The 23,985-nt window shown below is 40.8% G+C and overlaps 1 protein-coding gene across 1 annotated transcript; it reads right to left on the bottom strand.

The window, feature by feature from the left end:
- Positions 1 to 645: 645 nt before the first annotated feature.
- LOC128811394 (vitellogenin-2-like) lies at positions 646 to 23,985 on the bottom strand. Its single transcript, XM_053985004.1, has 35 exons — positions 23,916 to 23,985; positions 23,786 to 23,806; positions 23,539 to 23,690; positions 21,989 to 22,240; positions 21,294 to 21,455; positions 21,054 to 21,202; positions 20,305 to 20,455; positions 20,044 to 20,201; positions 19,789 to 19,954; positions 18,832 to 18,957; positions 18,267 to 18,485; positions 17,085 to 17,302; positions 16,850 to 16,947; positions 16,459 to 16,583; positions 16,247 to 16,348; positions 15,484 to 15,603; positions 15,209 to 15,398; positions 13,449 to 13,542; positions 13,152 to 13,337; positions 12,484 to 12,628; positions 12,141 to 12,363; positions 11,887 to 12,062; positions 10,685 to 11,515; positions 10,150 to 10,200; positions 9,173 to 9,259; positions 7,890 to 8,102; positions 7,658 to 7,800; positions 7,122 to 7,260; positions 6,482 to 6,617; positions 5,865 to 6,051; positions 5,450 to 5,538; positions 4,306 to 4,403; positions 3,394 to 3,553; positions 1,851 to 2,012; positions 646 to 970 (listed from the first exon to the last, which is right to left on the bottom strand). Exons 1-35 carry the CDS (start codon positions 23,983 to 23,985, stop codon positions 852 to 854), a joined length of 5,718 nt encoding a protein of 1,905 aa, XP_053840979.1. The 3' UTR covers positions 646 to 851.

The raw sequence follows: 23,985 nt of genomic DNA, 5'->3' as shown, positions 1-23,985 counted from the left end.
GATGAGCCTGCCCTGACCATGCCCACACAGACCTGTGGCAGGGGGCAGGAGGCAGAGCCCCCCTGGGGTGGTTGCAGCGATGACTCTTGGTGGGCACAGATGCTGGGGCATCTCCCCCAAAGTGCAGAGGTCTGGCTCAGCTTCAGAGCCTTTGGCAGGTGCTGTGCTTGAGCAGCCCCACCCTGTCCTGCTCAAAGACACAAATTCACCGTAGCTTCTGCATGTGGTGCACCAGAAAGTTAAAGTGTTCTTGGCTCCCTCAGAGCAGCCTTGCCCAGGACATGAAACTCAGGCTTAATCCCTGAGCCTGCTGCTCCCTGCAGCAGCCCTGGCCCATCACAGAGCCCTGGCCAAGCACCACAGCTGTGTGGCTGCTGCACAGGGTGCAACATCACACCAAGGGGATCAGTTCCTGCTGCAGGTGCACAGGATCCCAGCACCAGGGAAGGAAGCACAGGGAGTACAAGCAGGAGCAGTAGTACCACAGCTACCCAACCCGATTCCCAGTGTAACCCTGGTGCACAGAAGATGGCCACAAACTCAAGAAGTCTAAAAAATGGGGGATAAAGAAAACCTATGCAGACCTCCTCTTTCCACCACCAGTGAAGTAAGGAAGTCTTCACATTTTTTTTCCATGCATGGATTTATTATGAAATCAGGTATTTATGGGCAATCATAACAGTTTCTACAATAATAAAGTTTAATACTTTAAATTACTTGGGAAGATTCCACATACGAGATCCTCAAGTACTTAATTTAGTGTCTATTATTCCTTAAGACAAGGTATTTTACACCACACAATAAAAACATGAAAGTGTTTATGTTTTCTCCTATGCTGCAAAGGTACAGCTTCATGTGCTGCAGTTTTCATCCTCACAAGAACATGCTATGTGTGCATCAACAGTGTCCTGCATATCCTCTGACTTCTGGTCAAACTTCATCTGCTTGTCTGTCAGGCTGGTGGCTGAATCTGATGGGGAACAAGAAATGAAAATTAAACAGTTTACTTCACAAGTATTTCTGCAAGCTACAGCATTTACCATGCACTAGTTATTAATTACAGCAGGCTTGGCTGTTCCTCACTGATTTACATATTTATATTTGCCTAAGTCACACAGAGATGTTCCAGGAAACCACTTCATTAATAAGTCAGTTCTACCTTGAAAGCTATTATTTCCATGCAGAATTTTATTAATGATACATTTAGGAAAGGGTATTATGATCTTTAAGGAAAAAAAAAAAAAACTTGGAAAACAGATACAATTCTATGCTCTATATAATCCATATCTACTTTATCTAATGACTTATAATCTACAATATATGTATAGAAAATAAATCCTCCTATATCACTGGGCCTATGTGCAGAATCCTGTCCACACCTGCCCTTCTAGTACCTAAATCAGCTCCGTGAGTTAGGATCACACCGAAAGGCAGTGATATATAAAAAATGCAAGGCAAGAATCCCTGTTTTGGGGCGCTGCACTTGGTCCTATATGGCTCAGCCTGCACAGGCTGCAGTACACAGCTTTTCAGCTGAATCACAATGCTGACTGAGCTGTTGTCCTGCCCTTACCTTGTTAGCCCTAAGCACCATGAAGTGGAATTCGGTTTAGATTTTAAATCCCAGTACAATGAAAACAAGTAAATGTACAATAGAAAACCACCTCCCTCACTGAAGAAATGTTTGCCTATTAATAAAACAGGGAAAGGGCTTCATTCAATAGGGCAGTCAGTCCATGCCTACCTATGGCTATGTTATATCATTCATGTTTTTCAAGTGGAATAACTGAGTCCAGTGACAATCTATACTTTTGCTCAGCTCCTCTCCAGTGGGATTTCTGTTGCCTTACCAGCAGGGAGACAGTGGAAGCCCACGGTGACGGGGGCAGTCTTGGTGGGGGAGCAGCCCTTGGTGCAGCGCAGCACGGGCTCCGTGGAGTAGCACCTGGACGCGACCCCGGCCAGCTGAACCGTCCTCTCCAGCTTCACAAAGGAGTGCCGCAGCTTGCAGGCTGCAACAGGCATCACAACAGCTGCTGTGCTTACATGCTAAAGCTCCACACCTCCCCAGGAGGACCCATCTGCCAACACTGCCAATCTGCAAACAACTTCCCTCTGTGAAAACTGTGTTTTGGCCATAAATGAAGAAGCTTTATTGACTGATAAATCTTTCAAATCAGCTTGTTAGATATGGAGCCCTGGAAAGCTAATTTCAAATACAACTGTTCTGCTTCAAGATCAGGATATAGAAACATAGGACTTTCTAATAAACATTTTTCAAGGTAAACTGGCTTACTGAATAGCTGTCAAACGACATTTTAAAATGTTGAATATTCAGCAGCGGAACTAAAGGGGAGATTTCTGACCAAATAAAATTAATCACTAAAGAATTGCATTATTGCCAAAGTCATTCATACACAGGACTGGTCAGAGAGAGAGAGAGCAACAGTCATTGCTGCCAACAAGTAATATCGATCTCATTTTGGATTCCCAGGACAAACAGTTACAAGTTTACAAGAAGCTAAACAGACCACAATTTATTCCTAGATATAAGTTTTAAGTCTTCAATTTTCAGCAGCTTCCACCATATGTTAAATGGAAACAGGATGTGGTCACCACCAGCCACAGGAGTATTATTGTGGGTGTGCATGTGGACTCCATATCCATCTAAATCAAGTTTGTTTTCCAGAATTTGTGACAAAAACATGGAAGAGTAACAGCTAATGCTGAGCTTGACGTGTACAAGCCATCTCCAGGGACTGAGGACATCCTTCCCACTGGGCAAGTCTCTACAGATGCGACGTGCCTGTTCTCAAGCACTGTGGTGTGATGTTGCATCATAACCTCAGCTAGAGCTGCACACCATAAGATCCTAATCTACTGAAAGACTTAAAATGCAGCTTTTTTATTTCAACCATGTAATTAAGTCCCTGGATGCTCATCTACTTTACATGAACAATTCTTTGTTTGACAGGTTGCACTGGTTCAAAAACCAGGTGGTCAACCATGGTAATAACTACTAATCCCCATCTGATTTTTTGATGGACTAATTGCTGAAAATTGATGTCCAGAAAATATGGTTGTGCTTAAATAAAAGCATTCTGTGTGAATGTTATCCTCTTTCTGACCCTCATCTAAAATACTTCAAAACTGAAATAAAGATTTTGATTCATCTTATTTTTTGAACTTCAACTAAGTTGTATATTTTGGCTTGTTTAACCTGTGATTTCTTATTTCTTTCTCAACTTGCAAGTAATTTTAAAACTTAACAATGAATCTTCTAATATGCTTTTTATTTCCAAAATATATATGGACTTTAAATTTTCTGAACAGGTTCTACATTTCCTGAACAACTGCAGTAATATTACATTAAGTTTATTAAAGCTTGCATACCTCCTCTACAAGGCTTTTCTTCCAAAATCCAAGAATGCCCAAAGCTCACTGCATCTTTAGCTACATATCCGTTGGGCATCCGATATTCCTGTTCACATTCTGCATCGTATTTTCCACACAGTCCACACATTTTCCCTGCCATCCATAAAGCAACTTGGATCTTGGAGGAAAAAGAAGCAATAAGTATTTCAAGTTAAAAGAAAAGTAATACCTGTGAAGCACATTTTTGCTATGCAAGTCCCTTCCAGCGTAAGGTAATGCACAAACATTTAAAATCTCTTTGATAAGAATTCAAAAGGGTCTGACAGTCAGATGCCAAACTTCTGTGGGGCTGCAGACTCTATAGCTGATACAGTCTTTATAACCTACTGTACCAGTCTAGGATGTTAAGTTATTCATGCTCTAGACTATTAATATGCTGAAGCTTTTTTCTGGTGGTTGTTTTGATAGTACAAGAGACAGACATGAAACAGTTTACCAACCCCTTACGTTCCAGCTTCGTATTAATTTCAGTGCAGACTTTAAACCACTCATTTATCTAAAAAGAATGGCTGCATTTTTTGCTGTTTTGAATAATTATATAGGTGTAAGAACAGTGTCAGGAGCTGAAAACTCATTTTTCTTGCAAAGGCAGTGCTGACTCAGCATGTATACACTCACAGACCCACTTCCCAACACACATCTGTACTGCAAGAGCAGAATACTTTTGTTGATCAAAGATTCTCATTTCTCACACTCAGAAATAAAGAGCAGGACTGTGCAATCCTGTAGCATCATCTTCCCTTTGGAGGCTTTTGTGCCCTGCATACACTTGCCTTTACCACTGTACACCCTGGCCCTCATACATACAGATTTAAGGGAATCCTATGGAAATTTCTTAACACCCAATCTTATGAAGAGGAAGAACGATACCCTGAATGTGTATCCATCAAAGTACAGTTTATCAATGCCATAGGCTGGGGCAAGAAGTACAAGCCCTTGATTTTCACTGTGGATCCACAGAGAAGCACCTAGAAGAAAAAACCAAAACAAAAATCCAGACCAAACCTAGCTTCTTTAAGAGAGAAAACAAGCAACTATCATGTTTCTAAAATGTTCTTTTCTTCAAAATTCCTGTTACCCTATTCAAGAAACAAAAATATAGAACAAAGCAATGTAGAAATGTGCATACATAAAAAATAGTTGCAAAAGGTTGGAAGAGAATGTTAATTATCACAGACTTATTAATTTTTTGGGTGTTATTAACATGAACACATTTATGTCTATAAATCATTACTGAGCTGTCTATAGTATCTCTGTAGTTGTGCAGATCAAGAAGGCTCTGAGTGCACCGTATTGCAATATGGAAATATGAGCAACACCATGACTGTCACTGGAGCCATTTCTAGCACAATTATCACTTCCCAAGTACATAACAAATAGGACAGAGCTCAGCAGTGGTACATGCTAACCCAATTTCAGCAAGATTTAGCCCAATCCATATATTGCAGCTCTACAGTCAGAATACCCACACTGTATACTGATTACACAGTACAGGATGAAACAAAGTCTTCCTGTACTTTTCACAGAAACAAACTGTTCCTGTTTTGGGAGAATCAAGCAGGTTGTTTCACCAGCTCTCCATACCTATTCCTGGCAGAATGCAAGCCTAAGTTATACCTACAAATCAAATCAAATCAAATATAAAAGTCACATGAAGTGGATTTTAGAAAAGCCCTACTTCAAAAAGTTTTAATCAAGCAAAATTTGATAGTATAGCCAAAATCCTTCTCAAATTTGGAACTACAACAGAACCTGCCATGATGTACAAAAAGGTGGGGACTTCATGTTAATTATATCTTGCTTATTTAGGGTAGTTCAAGAGCTTCACACTCTAATCAATCTTTCTAAGGATCCCTCTGCAAGTGAGTTAAGTACATATTCTTAAATATTACCTCAAAACCAAAGAAACACTGATTGAATACAAACTGATCAAATCTCCTTCACAGATTCCTTTTCTTTCCTTCTTTCTCCTAAAACATCAGTGAAATTGAACAGCATATGCTGCAGCACTTACCAGCAGATGTCAATGACACATTTGTTGGGCTCTCAGCCCCATCCACCAGCAGCTTCACCTGTCCGTTGGCAGGGCGCATATCGACCTCACTGCAAGGACAAGAGTGTTCACGCCCTGCCTGGGCCACCTGCACACACTCACAGTGACAGAGGCATTTTCCTGCTCACTAAATGCCACTGGTCAGAGCACAAGCTCATTTCAAATGCCTAAATTACATCAGGGTACTCTATTCTCCTAAGATGCAGGATAAGAGCATCAGCATCACATTCAATATGCATGGAAAATAAATAAGGGGAGTGCTGAAACTTCATGGGCTGCTAACCATTGCAGGAAAGCTCAGATTGGAGTTCCTCTCATGCTAAATGTGGACATTGAGGTCCCTTCATGCTCCCAACATCTGGCAGAAGCTACTTACTGATTGCCAAGCTTGATGTTGATTGCTTTCAGGTTCACAGCTTCTTCTGCATTCTTCATCATCACCAGGAACTTAAGGTCAGAGCTGCAATCCTGAGCCAAGATGTGGTAGCAGTTTGCTGGCATTGTGTAGTTAAAGCGAACTTCATTAAAGGTTGTGATCTTGTTGTAGGAAACTGAGCATTGAGCTGGTTAAAAAAAATGCCAGTGAGTTTTTTTCTTTTCCATGAGAGAAAGCCATTAAATGGTGTGCTTTATTTTTAGTGCCATATTATTTTAGCTTTGTATTTTTTCACTATGTGATATTTTCATATGGTTTACAGGGACTTTTGGCGTCCTAAGCACCTATAAATTCTTAAAAATTTCTTCTATCTAACAAAAAATAATTGCCAGAAATGTAAAATTTTATCAATTCAGATAATTGGTATCTTGATCTCTGAAATGCTGATGATTTCTGTACTACATGCACAATATGTTCTCTGAGATGAACCATCCTCACATTATGACAGAACATTTCCTAATTAACAGGAGATAAACAATGCCAGCAAAATTTAGAAGGTGTCCAAATAAATTGTGAGACTGAAGTTGTCATGTTTCTGAACGCAGTTAGACTCTGACCTTTCAAATTCTCAAGCACTGCTGAAGGGGCTTCAGCGAAGACATTCCAGATGGGAGGCTGCAGCTCTGAAGCTGGTATCCTTGGACCTACAGGAAGTGACAGGGGAAGCCTCATGGCTTTTTCATAGAGGGTAATCTGAAAAGGAATGCAAAAGCACATTCAAAATGCACTTGTGCCAGCAAACAGCTAGAATTTTTTTTTCCTATCTCTTCTACTTTCATTGCAAAGACTTTATGTGAACATAACTCATCTGACTCATTGTCCATGAGGTTTTTGATTTTGCTCAGTTTTATCTCATGGTGTGAGAGTAGTCATTTAGGTATTATTTGGGAGAGAATTAATTACTCCCTTTCAAAGGTGATGAGGTGAATGCTTATGGAGATAAGCATTATCTCCATACAGATGGAAACTCATGTCGTTATGAGTACCCATGTCTCTCTCCAAGAAAAGAATCACTATATAGACATCCTCCTATGAAATACTACAATGATGGAAATATATAAAAGCAATTTTCATCATTTGCACCCAAACTGATGTTAACTTAATTTCTCTTTCTCAGAATTGACCCACTGAAATTAAACAGTCATGTTTTTATACTAGGAAAGAAATAGAAGAGTGAATAAAATATTTCATAATTACATCAGGAAGCTTGATAACAACATCACATGTCCTTGGAGAAGTTAGAGCCACGATCACCCTGGCTTGTCGAGAAGGATTCTTGTCTGTTTTTTCAGAGAAGCCCAGCATAAATGCAGCCCCAGGGACAAACTTGTAAAACCTTCAGAAGTTCAAATCAGAAAGGTTTATTGAGATGGAGAAAAAAAAAGGCTGCACACATCCCAGCTAGATTGTCTCACACGTGTTTGTAAGCAGCATAATAGTCTTCAAGATCCCTGGTTTTGTCTTCACACCCACTCTCTGCTCTACTGTTCAAGTGTTCAGTGAAAGGAAGGATCTGTTCCTCAGTTTTCAGTAATTATGGCAAATATCAAGAGTTACTGTACGTTAAAATAAGACATAATCCCGCTCAATTTTTATTCCAAAGGCAGTACTCAGGCAGATCAGAGGATAAAGTATCAGCCAGTACTTAAGCCACTAGCACCTCATGTGCAGATGCTGATTTTTCCCTGTTGGCCAGTATTGTTAACAAGTGTCACTGAAGACTCAATTCTCACCATTCTGCTACAGATCTGACACTGGAAGGAACTTTAGGCCACTCCAGTTTCACTTGTACAGCAGGGTTGTCAGCAAACTGCCCAGTTACCAGCTCAGATGAAACCTTGTAGTCCTGGCAATTCCGTCCCCATTTCAGGTAAGCCTGTGATGGAGGGACAATGGTCCATTTTTTAATGTCTGGAGCATTCCTGTGATGCATGCAGAGCTGTATAAGCCAGTTTTGAGCCTTACCGCTGCCTTGTGATCATTGAGGACTGCAGCATCAGCACAGAGCTTCCACTTGCTTGAATCTGTGAGGTTTGACACAAATACCTGCATCCGGGGCCTGATGGAATCAATATCAGCATATACCACGAGCTGGAGACCTCCTATCTTCTTATCATCACGGATGCCATGCAGAAAAACTGCTAATACTGGTGTTTTAACATCTCCCAAAAACCTCGGCTAAGAAGAAGGGGGAGAAGGCATGCAAAACATGTAATTATAGAAGAGTTACCATGGAACATTTTAGATGCAAGAACTAGATGGATAAATGAGAAAATAAACAACTGAACCACAAATATATACCAGCATATGTATCACACACATATATATGCCTATAAAACCTCATGCATATGTCTTTAATGTGCATGTGCCTCTGCACGCCAGATGGCTTTCATCACTGTGTTTTTATGAGCCAAAATTTGTGCCATTTCCTGAGCTACAGCTGATACCATGGAAATAGTCATATAATTAAAATACAGTAATGACTGTATGATTTGGGCTTCATTGTTAGTATCCAGCCTGTGAATAAAAGAAAGTGGTTCAGTTTGAACATCAGCTGTCAGTTGTATGCATCACTGACTCCCACAGCAGAAACATCCCCCAGCTTGTCTCCTCTTGCTTATCTGTCTGGGTCTTGTGCTGACTTTCTCCTCACACTTGGGCTGTAAATTCTGTGGGCCAGTCAGGTTTTGTGCTTGCACAGCAACTCAGGACATTTTCCATAATCCAGGACATTTCCTTCAACATCAAGAACCCCTTCCCTTGGAGAACAGCCTTAAGTGTGTCATGACTTTCAATATCTTCACTCCATCATTCTCAAGCCTGCACACATCTGCCTGGTGGTGAGGAGCCCAGGTGCTCCGTGCCCCCTCTGGAACATGCCTTTTGCTGAGGCTGCTCTGAGCCTCAGCTGCTACCACCAATGTCCTCACACTGGCACTGCAGCACCTCAATCTCCCTTCAGGCTGCAGAGGTCACAAAATGAGTTTCTGCAGGCATCTGTTGGGTGGGATTTCCATGAGGGAAGGGTTGAGATGCAAGTAAGAAGAATTCTCACTGCCAAGGAAAGTGCATGTGGGAACTATGGTGCATGTCTTGACTGATACCTGAGACTCAAGAGGTTGGCATTTCTCCCTTCCCATTATTATTATAACTATTATTATATACAATTACTGTCAGTGCACAGCCACTCTGACATTATGACATTATTCCAAGCTGTCAAAGCCCCCTAAAAATGATAGAAAACTAACCCATGAAGCTCGAGATGAGGCATGACTGGATCTGACAGAGGAATGTGAGCTGCTGATTTGGTCATCTGGGAGTTTTCTTTCTGGGAACTGAAAAAAAAAAAAAAAAAAAAAAAAAAAATCAGACCACAACAGACTAAAGAGGGTAACTTTAAAGCATGCTTGAAGAAATTGCATGAGGCAGTGCTGAACAATACTCTCTCACGGCACTTGGTACGTTCCAACCCTGAGCAGCTCAATGACTTGCATTAGGCTTTGTCCTGCTACTACAGAAGATCTAACTCTGAAAAATTTTGTTCCCCAAACATATCTAACTCTTCACAGTCCATAAGGACTATACTTAGATGAGAATTCCCTGTATGAAAAAACAGTGGACCAAAGCAAGTAAAATTTAATCAGCTTCTCACTTCAATATGAAAGAACAGAAATTCTGCACAGGCCTGATGAACTGGAAGCTAAACTGAACGGACCAACTGAATGGAAAGGAGCATCTGGGTGGACACACACTGCTGAAATGTTACTTTTTGAGGAACACAAGTACCAAGTACACTGCTCTGGCTGGCTCATGCCCTAGTAAGAATCTCCTCAACCAAAATGCTATAAAATAAGGTATCCTCCTACATTTGTCCACATCACTATCCTCATTGTGTACCTGCAGTTATTCCAACCCAAGAAACCAGGTGATCAAAACCAATCAAATGAGCCGAGTTTCTGATGGTTCCTCCAAAGTGTGCAGCTCCAGTCTGTTTTATTGCTTTGGAAGAGGCTTTGCATCTCCTCTGCAGAGCCACAAGTGGCTTCATGTGCACACACAAAAGGAAACACAGCTCTCTGTCTTTACCCATCTCAGAAGAACCACCACAGTTCTAATGTTATCAGTACTGTAATTTTCCTCAATAAAGATAACAAGTTGCCATTAAAGTCTCCATTTGACTCTTGAGAGATTCCATACTTCTTTTAGTGAGGAAAGAAAAACTCACCTCTTGTCTGTGTGCTGATTTAAAGCGGTACTGATAAATCTCATGAGCTCCCTTTGAAAATGACAAAAAAAAAAAAAAAAAAGATTAGACGTCTCAGAGGAAAAGAAATGCAATTATATGAAAATCTAAGAACTGGAAGTTAAATAAGAAATTTACTGATTATCATTCATACATAGTTCTGTATGCTTAGTCACAAGCACATAATGCAAGATGAAGTCATTTATATAAAGCATTAATGTTTCTACCACAAAATTAAGACAGAAATACGCAATGTTTATGGAGAGTAAATTGTCAAAAAAAAACCCCATTTCCTGACAGTTACAAAACTTTCAACAAACTTGTGGAAACTTTTGAGATGAAGTAGTCATCTGTGCCAATGATTGCAGGTGTGTTTGTAGAATAAATTTTTCAATTTTATGTAGCTAAAATTTTCTGGTCAGCTCTTAATGTCCTGATTTGTCACGCAAAGCCAGCCGCCACCAGAAGCGTGATTCACAAGCATTAGTCGCACCAGTCGATTTACTGACAAAATTACCCATATTTTGGAATGTGCACTGCTGCTGCTGCTGCTGCTGCTGCTGCCACCTTCCAGATGTCCTGAATGATGTTCATGGCTATGGTGGCTCAGTGACTCGCTGCTGCTGCTGCTGCTGCTATTCACATGCCTCGAGTGATGCCCATGGCTGTGATGACCTGATGACTTCCTGCTGCTACTGCTGCTCTTGCTACTTCTGTCACTGCTGCTGCTCTTGCTACTTCTGCCACTGCTGCTGCTGCTGCTACTGCTGCTCTTGCTACTTCTGTCACTGCTGCTGCTTCTGCTGCTGCTACTGCTCTTGCTATTTCTGCTGCTGCTGTTACTACTCTTGCTACTTCTGTCACTACTGCTGCTGTTCTTGCTACTTCTGCTGCTACTGCTACTACTCTTGCTACTTCTGTCACTGCTGCTACTACTGCTACTCTTGCTACTTCTGTCACTGCTGCTACTACTGCTGCTCTTGCTACTTCTGTCACTGCTGCTACTGCTACTGCTCTTGCTACTTCTGTCACTACTGCTGCTGCTCTTGCTACTTCTGTCACTGCTGCTACTGCTACTCTTGCTGCTCTTGTTACTTCTGCCACTACTGCTGCTGCTCTTGCTGCTTGCATCTTTGTTTCTTGCTTGCTCTTCTTGATTATTCTCGTCTTCATCACCAGCTTCTTTACGACGAGGAGAAACAGCAGATGATGAGGAAGAGGAGACAGCTGAGGAGGCAGAAGATGAACTGGAGGGATGTTTTGTATCAGGGTCTGCCCCAAGCTCTGTAAGCACTGTGTTTTCTTTCTTTGAAGGTCGCTTCTTCTGGTGTCGTGTTTTATTTGCAATCTGCAAACACAGTCCAAGAGGTGCAAAAGAGAGAATACATCTGGTCCTGTTTTTACAAAGTAAAACTTCTGTGGGTGTCAGACAAAGCTGGGTTCTCACACCAGCTTTTCAAGGAAAAACCACTTCCCCGCCTCACTCTCTGCAGAAGCTGCAGAATTCCCTCAGATCCACTCCGTCCAGCTGAAATCCAGCCCAGCCCAGCCCACCTTGCAGGATGCACTCCACAGGAGCAATACCTCAGCATGGGGCGCTGGCACCTTTCAAAACAGCCCCATCCTTTCTTTGCCATGCCAGCTTTCTATACTGTACTTCTAATTCTTGCCCACATTTAGGGGAAAATGTTCCCCACTGCCATACTCAAAGTTACTTGCCTTGAACACATTTTCAATGCCTAGAATCTTCTTCAGTTTAGCTTGAATGTCCCCATACAGAGATGATTCACCCTCTTCCTCCGACTCCGCGTTTACTTCATTAATTATTTTGGAAGCTGCTCTGGATCCTGCCTGAATCTCCAGCTGAATTTTGTCCATATCAGCATCTGTTTCAACTACACACCAATTGCACACATTAGAAAGTTATACTGCTTCAAATAGCACTGACAAGCCTAAGATGCTCAGCATTTTACCTGGGATCAAGACTATTCTAGCTTCGTGTTCTCCGATTAATCTGTGCAAATAGGTATTTTTCAGGAAACTGGCATCTCGTGACCTTCTGGAAAAGCAGAGCTGACAGCCCAGGTGATGCAGCTTGACGCAAATGTCTCGTTTATGAGTTTTTCTTCCCGTGACGTGGCGAAGATCCTCTTGAGAGCTATAGCCATATTTCCTTGACATGCTGTCAGCTTCCTGCTGCATTAGAGATGAGGATGTGAATACCACTGGGAGTATGTCATAGGCGAGAGTAAAACTACAGACATCCATTACAGAGAGGGCAAATATTACTATATAAGCAAAAAAAAAATCAGTTACCTTTGTGAAATCTTCACTGGAAGCTCTATCTGATGGTTTGAAAGGTTCTTCAACAATATTTGATGAAGCATCTCCTGGGAGAATTGCAGTTCTCTTTTCAACACCTAGCTCTCCTAAATTTCTCGATACAGCAAAAGCCTTATGTCTGTTGAAATATGTGCAAAAAATGGTGAATTATTCCAGCCCCTGGTCTTTGGATTAAATACATCCTTTATGTACAGTACAGAGGTAAGATATTTGAACACAGAGATTATATATTAATTTAGAAAGATAAATATTATTGGAAACAAAAAAGAGTTCATGACAAATATAATTTTCTTATATTGCAGGAAGTTTTCAAAGTCTGGATAAATTTCAACACAATTTCCAAAACATTAAAAATATTCCTTCAAACATATAAGTCAAAATCCTTAAAAGACAATGAAATAATAAAAAATAATAAGAACATAAAATAATAAACAATTTAATATAAAAATTACATTGCTAAATAATTCTGATATCTTCTGATTTTTAGCTGCTATATTTTTCTTCCTTGTGCTTTATCCCAAAGGTTCTGCTACGTACTGAAGGGTCACTCTGCCTATCTAGAGACCTCTGTGGGAAGTCAGTAATAGTGAACTTTGTCAGGCTTCAGCAACACAAAATATTCTGAAGTAATGCTACCATACCTTCCAACCACTATCTCAGTTTCCTCACGGCATGGATTTGTTTCAATCTTAATATTTTTCAGCTTCATGTCTATCTTGGCATCAAACTTCATTGGAAGTCTTGTCAGGACCTTGCCTTGAATTTCCACAGCTTGTTGGAAGTATTCTGTGTTGACACCCATTGTTGCAAATTTCTGAAGGTATAAGCTGAAACAGAGTGCAGCAGTCAGGTGTAAGAAAGGTGCTCTTTTCACCCATGTGGTTCTGCCTTCCCTTAAAAACCTCCTTCATATGGAAAGCCTTAGAAACCTGCCTTACCTGGGGTTTATGTCAGCACGAATCTGCACAGTGGATTCAAGCAACTGTGAAGGTGTAAAATCTCCAGTTAAAGGGGGAGCTATCTTTCCATCAACTGCAAATGCAAGAACAATATTTAAACATTGTAAAAATGAAAGAAAGGAGTCAAACATAAGCAGTTTTCAGTAGGAGGTAGTGATTTTGTTAGTACAGCAAATACGGCTGGAAAACAAGACAGACTTTGGGGTACATGAGACCTTTCATGATTCTGAAGAATACTGAAAATATAGAGGAAGCTTGTTATGTAGGAAAATGTTCTGATGCAACAAATTGAAAATGGAAATAAAAATATACTGAGAAAATGAAGAGCAGACTCAAAATGAAAGTTTGATAATAAGTGTAATAAAATTTCAGAAACATGGGGATTCAGAGGACAGTGAATGCAGAGAACAAGGCTGAACAACCTTGTACTGTGGACCCAAAACTGGACATTCCACCCCAGATACAGCTGCAAATGTGCTAAATAGAGAAGGAAATCACTGTCACACTGGTTCTGCTCTTGCTTCTGCAGCCCATGACACAGCTGGCCTTCATCACTACATGAGCACACTGCAGGTTTATCGTACCAGGTGGCCCTGCCCTTCCTGTGTAATTGCTCTCTATCTGGGTGATGCCCAGCCTAGACACTTACATGTAGCAGGGGTTACTCCACTCCAGCTAAAGGACTTTGTCAAATTTCACCACACTTCTGTCAGGCCATCCTCTCCAGCCTGTTAAGCTGCCTGTCAGTGGCAGCTTGACCCCCAGTGCAGCAACTGCTCCCACCAACTCAGTGTTAATATTGACACAGAAATCCTGAGGGTGCCTTCTTTTACAGAGTTGAAATTTTAAAAGACAATGAACAAATGCCAATGGCAGAGGGAGGGTTCTCCTAACAAGTCACCAATTATATTTTTAGCTGTTGACGACCCTTGGAGACCAGCAGTCCAGACAACCTTCACTCATTTTGTAGCCCATTCATCCAATCCATACCTCCCCAACTTGGCTACAAAGTTATTATTAAAAACAAAACAAACAAACAAACAAACAAACCCACAGAAGACACACAAAAGGGGCAGAGCTGCAAAGATGTTATTAAAGCAAACTAACAAACCAAAAACTAGCAGAGTGGGTATGTGGGAGAGTACAAGCACATGTGCATCACCTTTCATTCTTTACATGGTGTCAGCAGAAATTAGAGTCAGTCTTGCCTAATTTAAGTCTGCTGCACAGCTCACAGTGTGATCACTGAATTAACTTGATGAGGATTAGCACTTGCATATTTGTTCTTTTAAAAGAGAGCTCCAATCTCTTTTTACAGGCCCTCTTCTCTTCCTGCCTTCTTTATGTTACTAACAGTGCTCTTTTGATTGTTTTCTGTTTTCTTCTCTTTTTGAATCAACATTGAATCCTCCTCAGCTTGTGTGTGCACCTCTCAGGAAGCACCCCTTCTACCCATGTCTGCATCAGCTCCCCAGGCAGCTTTTGCCTTTTCTTGGCCTTGAATGTTGTGGCCTCCCTCTCTCTGGTTTCCCAGGTTCTCATCTCACCTCTTCTGTCTTCAATCCATTCAAAGACAACGCACAAATCAGTGCATCCAGCTTCTCTTTAAACACCTTCACTGCCCCCCTCCCCAGTACAAAAACTAGTTCTTTTTCTAACCTCCTGGCTCTCCACTTCTTTCTCCAGCCTCCCTCAGCCCCTGTCCCTCTCAGCCCCTGCTCAGAGCTTGCCCAGCTCACCGCTGACTGCAGCCCGGGCCAGGGCAGTGCTGTGGGAGCTGTACTCCAGGGGCAGCCCGGTGCAGGTGGGGACGATGTAGCGCAGCTCTCCCAGCCCCAGCGGCTGCGTCCACTGCGCCGCGACGCCCCCGCGCAGCTGGCCAGCCAGCCTCTTCAGCACCGTGCTCCCAGCAGCGGGCTCCAGGACAGCCTGCCATGAAACAGGGATCCGGGAGGTTGGCATGTGGAAGTGTAACGCTGCCCAATATTGCAAAGAAAGTAGGGGGCCCTGGTACCTTCACAGCCTGTTGTAGGACTTCCTTATTGATGTTGATGTAGGCCAGCTCTTGGCCAAAGAGTTTAAAGTAGGCTGATATCAAGGGGGTTTCTGTTGGCAGCTCCTTCCATCCCAGCAGCTGGGTAACAGATAAAGACACAAGCAAAGTTTCTTAATGGAACACTTCATAAATGATAATTCATCCTAAACCACCCATAACTAAGCCCATCACTGGCCAAGCTGTCCTTTTCCTTTGTAAAATTTCCAATAGTAAACAGTATGATTCACACTTTCTTCCACCATTGAGATGCCCACTAATGTTTGGTGTCCCAATACACTAACATTCACACACAGGGTCTGAGCCATTAATATCACTAAACCCAGTCTGAAAGCACTGAAAAAAAAAAAAAAAATCTTTTCTCTTGAAGACAAAGGCATATTCTTGTAAACTAGGTGAGGTAGATGAAGGGAGGGAGTAGGAAGCCTGCCAGGTATGTGACACACTGTGCTGCAATTCCTGCTACTCCCTTCCCTCCTCTGCTCCTCCTTCAGCCATCTCTGAGGTGGGGAGGAGGCAGAGCCAGAGCAAAAACTGGTAGAAGCTATTGCAGCCATGGCAGATGTCCCCTGCAGTCCCCACTGCACTTCTCTCCTTCACAGAAATACTTGAGCTGACTCCTAGGAGAGTAGTTTAACCTCCTGACACAGGGCTTAGCTAGAGTGAGAAGCATCACCAATGCCCCTTCACATAACTCACACATTGTATTACTGAAAATACTTACAGCTTTTCCAATCTCCTTTATCTTTTTGTATGTGGAGTATTCAGCGAATGGGATATTTCGTTTCATGATGACATCTGTGAGGCCTTCCACACGGACACCAGCCTACCAAAACAGCATGAGAAGGAGCAGTCTGAAACATGCTTACAGAGAGGAAACTTTGTGAGCAGTTTTAATTTTAATTTGATTTATTATTGACTTAGGTAAATATTTACCTCCACCAAATCAGCCACTGACCCTGCAGAATATGCCATCAGCTTGGAAATTATTGCTGATGGGAACATCGTTCCTGGGCTGTTCATAACAAGGACATCTCCAGCAGCACCAACTTTATAGTTATCTATGGCAGAAGAAAACAAGAGACATCTCTTTTCTAACCATTCTGTTTATCATTCAAGATCATATTTCTGCAGCTTTTTCCACTGCCAACTTTAAGATATATCATTACATGAACTCTAGGCAGAAATTATTAAATGACCACTCTAAAAATATGAGTCTCACATTTAATTTCTCACTGAAACAAAGAGTGCTATATTCCTCCAAAGTACTTAATATTTTAAGAATGGATTTCTGAAGTGAAAGTTTCCTGATCACTGAATCACTTACCGAAGTAACCACCAATACGTATGACCTTGCTGTAGCGGTAGCTCAGCCTGTCCAACTTGGGGGCCAGCAGCTTAAGGGCAATATTGCAAGCTGAAGATCTAAACAAAATGAGAAAAGTAATAGAATCCAGAAACAAGCTGCACCCTGTCAGCAAATAAACTGACTGCACTTGTCAGCACATGCAGGAGAGCATTATTTGCTGAAGAGCACCTGCATTGCTCCTGTCTCTACTCACATGTTGTACGTGTATGGCAACCTGCTCTTGGACAAAGCCTTCATGTGGGAATACACAAAACTGGCCACTTGCAAATTGCTCTCCTTCATGGCCACGTTGGCAATGGTTGTTATTAAGGGAAGGGCAGGCCTTGTCTCAAAGATAACAGCACAAGCCATCATCCGCACTTCGGGGGAAAGCGACTCGTCAGCGAGGATCTGGATGAGATATCCCTGCACCTGCAGAGATAATACAGGGTCTGGAATTACCAATAACTGAAACCATTTTGCAAACTGGATCCACACCTAAGGCATAGAAAATATGGGAAAGGGGATCATTATCCCTGCAGAAAGGTTTCCTGATCTTTTTTACTGCAGGGTTCCACATAACTTTTCTAATATAACTGAAGGGACCATGGTGGAACAGCCCCATGAAAACACTGGACCTGAAATAAATGTCCATCTATCAATGTATTGACTCAACCCATGACAATCCAAAAGGCATCAGCATTGCTTTGTGCATTACTGACATTCAAATATCAGTGAACATCTTTGGAAGAAAAAAAATGTAGATAATAAGACAGAGTCATTGTTTGAAGTAACTCCACTGACTCAGTGCATGTTTCACTATTTTAGACCAGTTTTTCAGTATTTTAGACCAGTTTTAAAGGGGTTCAGCAGCTCACCAAAGACAGTCTCAGTGAATGGTTTCTCATATAGATCCTATACCTAAATAATCTGAAAGTCTTGCCTATACTTTCTGTGATGGCAACCTCAGTGTGGGGTCAGTGGTAACTCATCCAACCTCAAGGGAAGGGTCTAAAAGAGGCAGAGCAATGCTGACATTTGGCCTAGGACTTTAACAGCAAGTGTCTCTCCTGATTACAGAGGCAATTTAAATTATATGTCTGACTTTTAGGTGGCTAAGTAGCCAGTATCTATAACTAGCACAGGACTTAGTTGGTTACCACAGACGTTAAAAGTAACACTGCTGATATCCTTCTGGAAGATTCCTACTAACTAATTATCATTACAGCTTAACAGAAAACATCAGCTGAATGTAAAACTGTGTAGTATTTTTCTTAAAAATAATCTTTTTTTGAAAAAAACATGCTGAATCCACACATGATACCATTAAAATCATTATGCTTATGGTACATATTCTAATTCACTAAATAAAGAAAATCCAGCAGATCCTACATACTGTTTTGCAGTCCTTCCAAGCAATTTTTCTCAAGGCCATTATGGCATCAATCTGAATGTGGACGGGGATATCAGAAGCACTGGATGAAAATATGGGAAGGAACTTCAGGATGCGCTTGATGCTGGCTGGCTCTCCCATGTTGCCAATGCACTTCAGAGCTAATTTCATTTTGTCCTCACGGCCTCTGCTGATTGCTTCATCTGCCAGGTCATGGATGGGCTGTAAAAAAATCACAGCTCGATCTTCTTACTCTAGTGTATAGACTGTCCACAGTGTCCCCCTTGCCCACTGAAAAGCCTACCACAATAAATAACTGGCTTTGATAAAATCACTCAATGTGGTTTCTCTCAGGATTTTACCCTTGCAATGTGAAAACTGTGTTTCCAATGATGAAGCAAATGACTACATTGATAAAATTATTTGATACCTTTGTTCTGAAGAAAACGTACAAAATGTGTATTTATAGTTCCAGTCACCCTTTTTGTACTGTATCTTAAAGAGAATTAAGCTAATATAATGAACTATAAGGTATTAAAAAAAAAAAAAAAAAAAAAAAGCCACCCACCTGGAGAGCTTCTTTAGGACAAGCTGAGGTCTGAGAACAGTATCTATTCACCACAGAACTGTATCCCAAGCTAGCAAGTTGTTGAAGCATGGGATTTTTCTGGATTCGAGAACTTGTCACTAAATCCTGTGAAGAAGAAAGAAAATAATTTGTCATTTAATACAGTACTTTACAAAGCTTTCAGAACAGGAAAATCACCAGCTCTTATTTGAAGGGATCAGCTTCAGAACGATTACTGTTCTCATCCAAACAAATTAAAGTAGATTGTAGATATTATATTTGGAAGCTTTACTTACGAGCTTAATTCCCCACTAGTTTATACACATATAAGCTTATAGAGCTTTGATTTTCATCAACTGAACACTGAAAACATTAAGATTATGAATAAACATCAAAATATAAATGGAATACCTCTAGAAAAATGTGCAATTCAGTTATATTAATGATGCATTTTCACATCATTTCTGCTTTTCCTGTTTAGGAGTATTGGCTAGAGATGGCAAAAATCCTATTCAGAATAAATGGTTCATTATTGTGTCAACATATTTGATGTTTGCACTAACACTTTTCCTGCAGCATTTTCCACTTCATGGACTAGTTTGCAATTGAAAGAGCTGCTCAAGTGACATAACACCCCAGTCATCATTTGTTTCAGAAGTAAGAGATGGAAGGGACAAAGTTTTGTCTGTAGAAGGCATGCCATGTGATCCCAGCAAACTAAAATGGGAATTATTCCCAGTAGCTCTTATAAGAAAAGGGCTTTATATCAATATAGAGAAATGAAGACATAGAACTATCCTCTAATAAATGCTATGCCAAAACAAATTCACGGGTCAACGTTTCCACAAAATTAGCGTATGCAAGAGGAGAATCCAGCCTCTAATGTACTTAATCACAGGTTGTTGATTATCATTCCTTTCGTTGTGAGACAGGAAAGATTCACATGGCTTTACTCACTGCTGCTATTGGAACAGTGTGTTCATCAGCTTTTGTTAAATGGAGAGCAAAGGGAACACTCAGAAGAGCCTGAAGGTAGCTAAGGTCATCACTGCGGATTCTGCTCTTAATGAATTTGAGAGCTTCTGCGGTGCCTGTCGCAGAAACTGCGCTCAGCAGCCATCGCCTGCAAATAGATTTTTAAACACCCTTCATTTTAGCTCCTAGTTGTCACAAAACCAGAAGATTTTCTTATAGGTTGATACAATGAAATACCTGTAGCGGGGTTTGTCTGAACATTGTCTCCAGATGGATTCAAGGGTGTCAGCGTTTGCAGTGCGGCAGAGCTGGACGAGCTCCAGGAAACGGTATGGAAGATCATCATGGAAATCTTGTTGGTTATTCAGGACTATGTGTTGCAGTGTTTCCATTATCTGTTACAAAACACAAGACAGAGGGAATGCATAATTACAGTCTTTGGAATTTATGATCAGGTTTGGTTTTTTTTAATTAGGAAAGCAATTTGGAAAAAAATACCCGTTGCTCAGGGTTTTTGGTCTTGATGAGCTGCACTGACATCTGTGGCAGTACTGCTGGGAACTGATATCGAAGGCCTCCGTAACTCTGCATGGAGATGTCTGGGGAGCTCCCCCATTCACTCTTCACCTCCAGCAAGGTGAGTTGTTGTCTGTCAAGAGCCAAGAGTCACAGGAGAAAGGCATTATCTCTCTTCACCCATGTGCCTTGTTTGTTTGCTGGTTCAGTGATACTGTGGTGGTAGCTGTTTTATTCTTTAAAAATTTTTCTTATCGAAAGAAAACCTTTTGCTAATGAATAAAGCCTTCTATCTAGAACAAAATGGCATTGGAGTTATCTACAACAAAATTGTTTCTGAGGAGAAGCAAAATTGCTGTCTGCTGAATGAGAGCTACTGACCTGGTGTAATGAATGGTCTTATTTCTACATGTACCATCTTCCTCCCGACACTACAAATTAGTCCCTTTTCAGAATAAACAGAGCAGTAAAGTTGCATTCTTATGGTATAAGCAAACAAAACAGCTTTTCTCCTTTTCTTACATGTAATTGTAATGCCAGTTTTACCAGGGTACAAATAAAAAATGGTTTGCTTTTGAACTTTTTGGACTGTGGCAACTCCAAGTGCCATTACACATCTCCATTCAGCTGCTGTGGAGCTCAGTTCTCATTTCGCTTCAGCTGGGGGTGAAGGGGACTGATAGAACCTCTAATTATTCTCACTTTGTGAAGCAAGCCCACATCCCACCTACTTTGCTTCCGTGACAGCGACACCGGTGGGTTCACTGAATGGTGAGATCTGATACACCTGCTGAGACACCACCTCTGTGATCAGGGTGCCACTGTCTGACTGCTTCAGTTTGTAGGAGAAAGCCGCAGTCCCCTTGACAATCCTTTCTTTCTGTGGGACGACAAGGAGACCCAAAGAGTGAGTAAATGGGAACACAGTGGCCATGTTTGCAATTAGGAAGATCTTTTCACATCTCACGTACCATCATGTCAACAGGGCAGGGATAGATGTAAGCCATTCCAAGACTCTTCACCACTTTCTCCTGGCAATTATTTTGGTCTACAGTTTTGGTAACAGAGACTCGGCTGTTCTTCTTGTCTTCCTGGATGACATACCTTGTATGGCAAACACCTCCAATCCCAGCCTGGCAGATGGATACAGAAAATGAGACTTTCCAGTTATATCAGGATTTCACTGAGTTTCACTGTGTTTTCATTGTGTTTTCATTAAGTTTTACTTAATGAAGATTCTCAATTAATCTGTTACTATTACATACAATCATTCCTATGGAACTAAATAACAGGCATGTGAGCAATACTCAGGGGATGGAGTTTAAACTTAAAAAGTAATCAATTAATATCAACAATTAGCAAATAAAATTGATCAAAAAGCTGTATTACAGAAACCATAGAACAAATAAATTCATGGATAATAATTCTTTTTCTCCAAAGAACTGCACGTTAAGACTTAAAGACAGATGTCTTAGAAAGAATTCAGCCCAGGTAATTTGTTGAACACACATGCACACGTTTACTTCTATATGAATGAATACACCTTTTTCTTACCACAAACATACAAAAGTAGATGCAAACAGACAGAAACTCAGAGGAAGACCAGCTAAAGAGAATAAACACATCCTTTCAGAAAAAAATAGTTTTAGAATAGAAAGAAACACACCTCTTGCAATTCATACACATTCTGTGACTTCTTGATGGTTATCTGTATCATGTTCAGTATTCCTCTCACTATGTTAATGCAAGTATCAGGGCAGTTTTCTGGACCATAAATGTTTCCAACTCGTCCACTGCTGTATTCAAACCTGAAGGGCCGGGTAAGGCATGAGGAAACCATCTGGGTGATTTTGGAAGATCGAGTGAACGTGTCCCTGGGCCAGATGCCATTGTATTCCTCGAGTTGTGGGGAGCGGATCTGGGAGGAAATCAAGATACTTCGGTGAATAAAATCCCTTTGGTGCTAAACATGCAAACATATTGGAAGAAATTAATATAACCACTAGTGAGATACTCTTTTCTTCCAAATGTAGGATTAGAAAATCATACAGCAGTTTATTCTTTTGTCTTGTGTTTATATTATTGTAAATCCAGGGCAAATCCTGTCTGCGCAACAGTACAATTTTATCTTACAGAAGTAGTTAACATATCAAATAAAGTCTCCCTTTGTTTCAGCCTTAAAATTAATATTCTGCTTTAGATTTAGCATTTTAAATGCTTATACCATTCTAAAAGTTTAAAAATTGCAGTTTTCGAATGTTTCATTTTAACTTATTCCTATACAACTTTTTTTTGGACTAAACTAATTACTACATTTGCTTTGTATTTGTTAGGTATTTAAATCAACCAAAATATTTTACCAATGAACAATATATTTATAAACACTGAGATACAATGTAAATAAGAAACTATTTCAATAACTTTGACAAAGTTACTGCCAGCTTAGGTGCCTCAGAGCACAGGCTGGTGCACACCATTCAATAATTTTAGGACAAAGTGTATAGTGTGAAATGTAATCCCTAGCCAATTTTGAAAGATTTACAGTTCAACACAACTGGTGAGAGCTGTCACTGAATTTAGTATTCCAAAAGAACCTCTGATTTGTAACTGAATTAAAGGGGTAAAAGTACATTTCTGAAATGTATTTATTTTGAATTGAGTCAGATCCTGTCACTGCTGACATCAGCAGAGGTATGATTTCACACATACAGATCTTTTACTGCATTACTCAAACACTAAACATTATTACATACTCCTTTTTTGATGATTTTCACTTTTTAATCTTACCTTTATCATGTATCACTTGTTATCCTTAGCTTTTATCACTTTTTAAGCCTATTTTTATCAGTGCCTTCATGACAATGATTTTACACACCCAAGTCCTGGCTTCCCACAGGAGTTAGAAACGTGTGCTAAGACTAGAATCAAGTCTTAGAGCAGGTTTAAATGTCTTTAGTTAATTTGCCATTTTCTAGCAACCCCCCAGCAACTGTGTTTCCAATATGAAGTCTTGAGGAACAGCTGCTACAAACAACCTCCCCAGCCAGCACAGGTAAGCGACTCATTACCTCTGAAAGGGCAGCTTGCAGATCATTCTCAGATAGCAGTGATAAGACTCCAGTTGTGTTTCCTGCAGCTTTCCTACACCCCACATCAGCCAGATGCAATTAAAAGTGTGGTTTTAGCTCACTGTTGCACATTTTGGAGGTGCAGTACCTTGAGGAGGTAGATGTTCTCTGACAGCCCGCTGATCTCTAGCTTGCAGCTCAGGCGCACGCCAGCTTTGGCTAAATTCTTTTCTTGAAGCCCATTCAACACCCAGCCTTCATAACTGTACAAGTAGCTCTTTCTGCTACTGAATCCAGGGTCTGTGGGAAATAATAGCCATTTTCACAATACTTGTAAGCACATTCTAATAACAGCAAATTCACTGAAAGCAGGTTATGGAAGGAAATTTACTTACCAATGTCAAACTTCTGACTACCTACAAAAAGAGATGAAAAACCAGATCAGTAATGCTCAATCTAGATCCAATCGCTGCCACTGAAGGAAAATTTGGAAAAGAAAGGTGAAGAAGGGATATGTAGCCTTACCTACAAGGGTGAGCACTAGTGCAAGTATGATTCCCCTCATAGTGAAGGTGAATGGGGCTGTGCCAGACAT

The sequence above is a fragment of the Vidua macroura genome, chromosome 9 (assembly GCF_024509145.1).
Source record: "Vidua macroura isolate BioBank_ID:100142 chromosome 9, ASM2450914v1, whole genome shotgun sequence".
Classification (NCBI taxonomy): domain Eukaryota; kingdom Metazoa; phylum Chordata; class Aves; order Passeriformes; family Viduidae; genus Vidua; species Vidua macroura.
The sequence above is the reverse complement of the archived record's forward strand: the minus strand, read 5'-3'. Positions and strand labels throughout refer to the sequence as shown.

Excerpts from the sequence above, each read along its gene's own strand:
- LOC128811394 (XM_053985004.1), bottom strand. The coding sequence starts at position 23,985 with ATGTCTGGCACAGCCCCATTCACCTTCACTATGAGGGGAATCATACTT. Across the intron at positions 13,543-15,208 it reads GGCCCGGGCTGCAGTCAGCG|TTGATGGAAAGATAGCTCCC; the intron begins GTGAGCTGGGCA and ends TTGCATTTGCAG. Across the intron at positions 6,052-6,481 it reads AGTGCTTGAGAATTTGAAAG|CTCAATGCTCAGTTTCCTAC; the intron begins GTCAGAGTCTAA and ends TTTTTTAACCAG.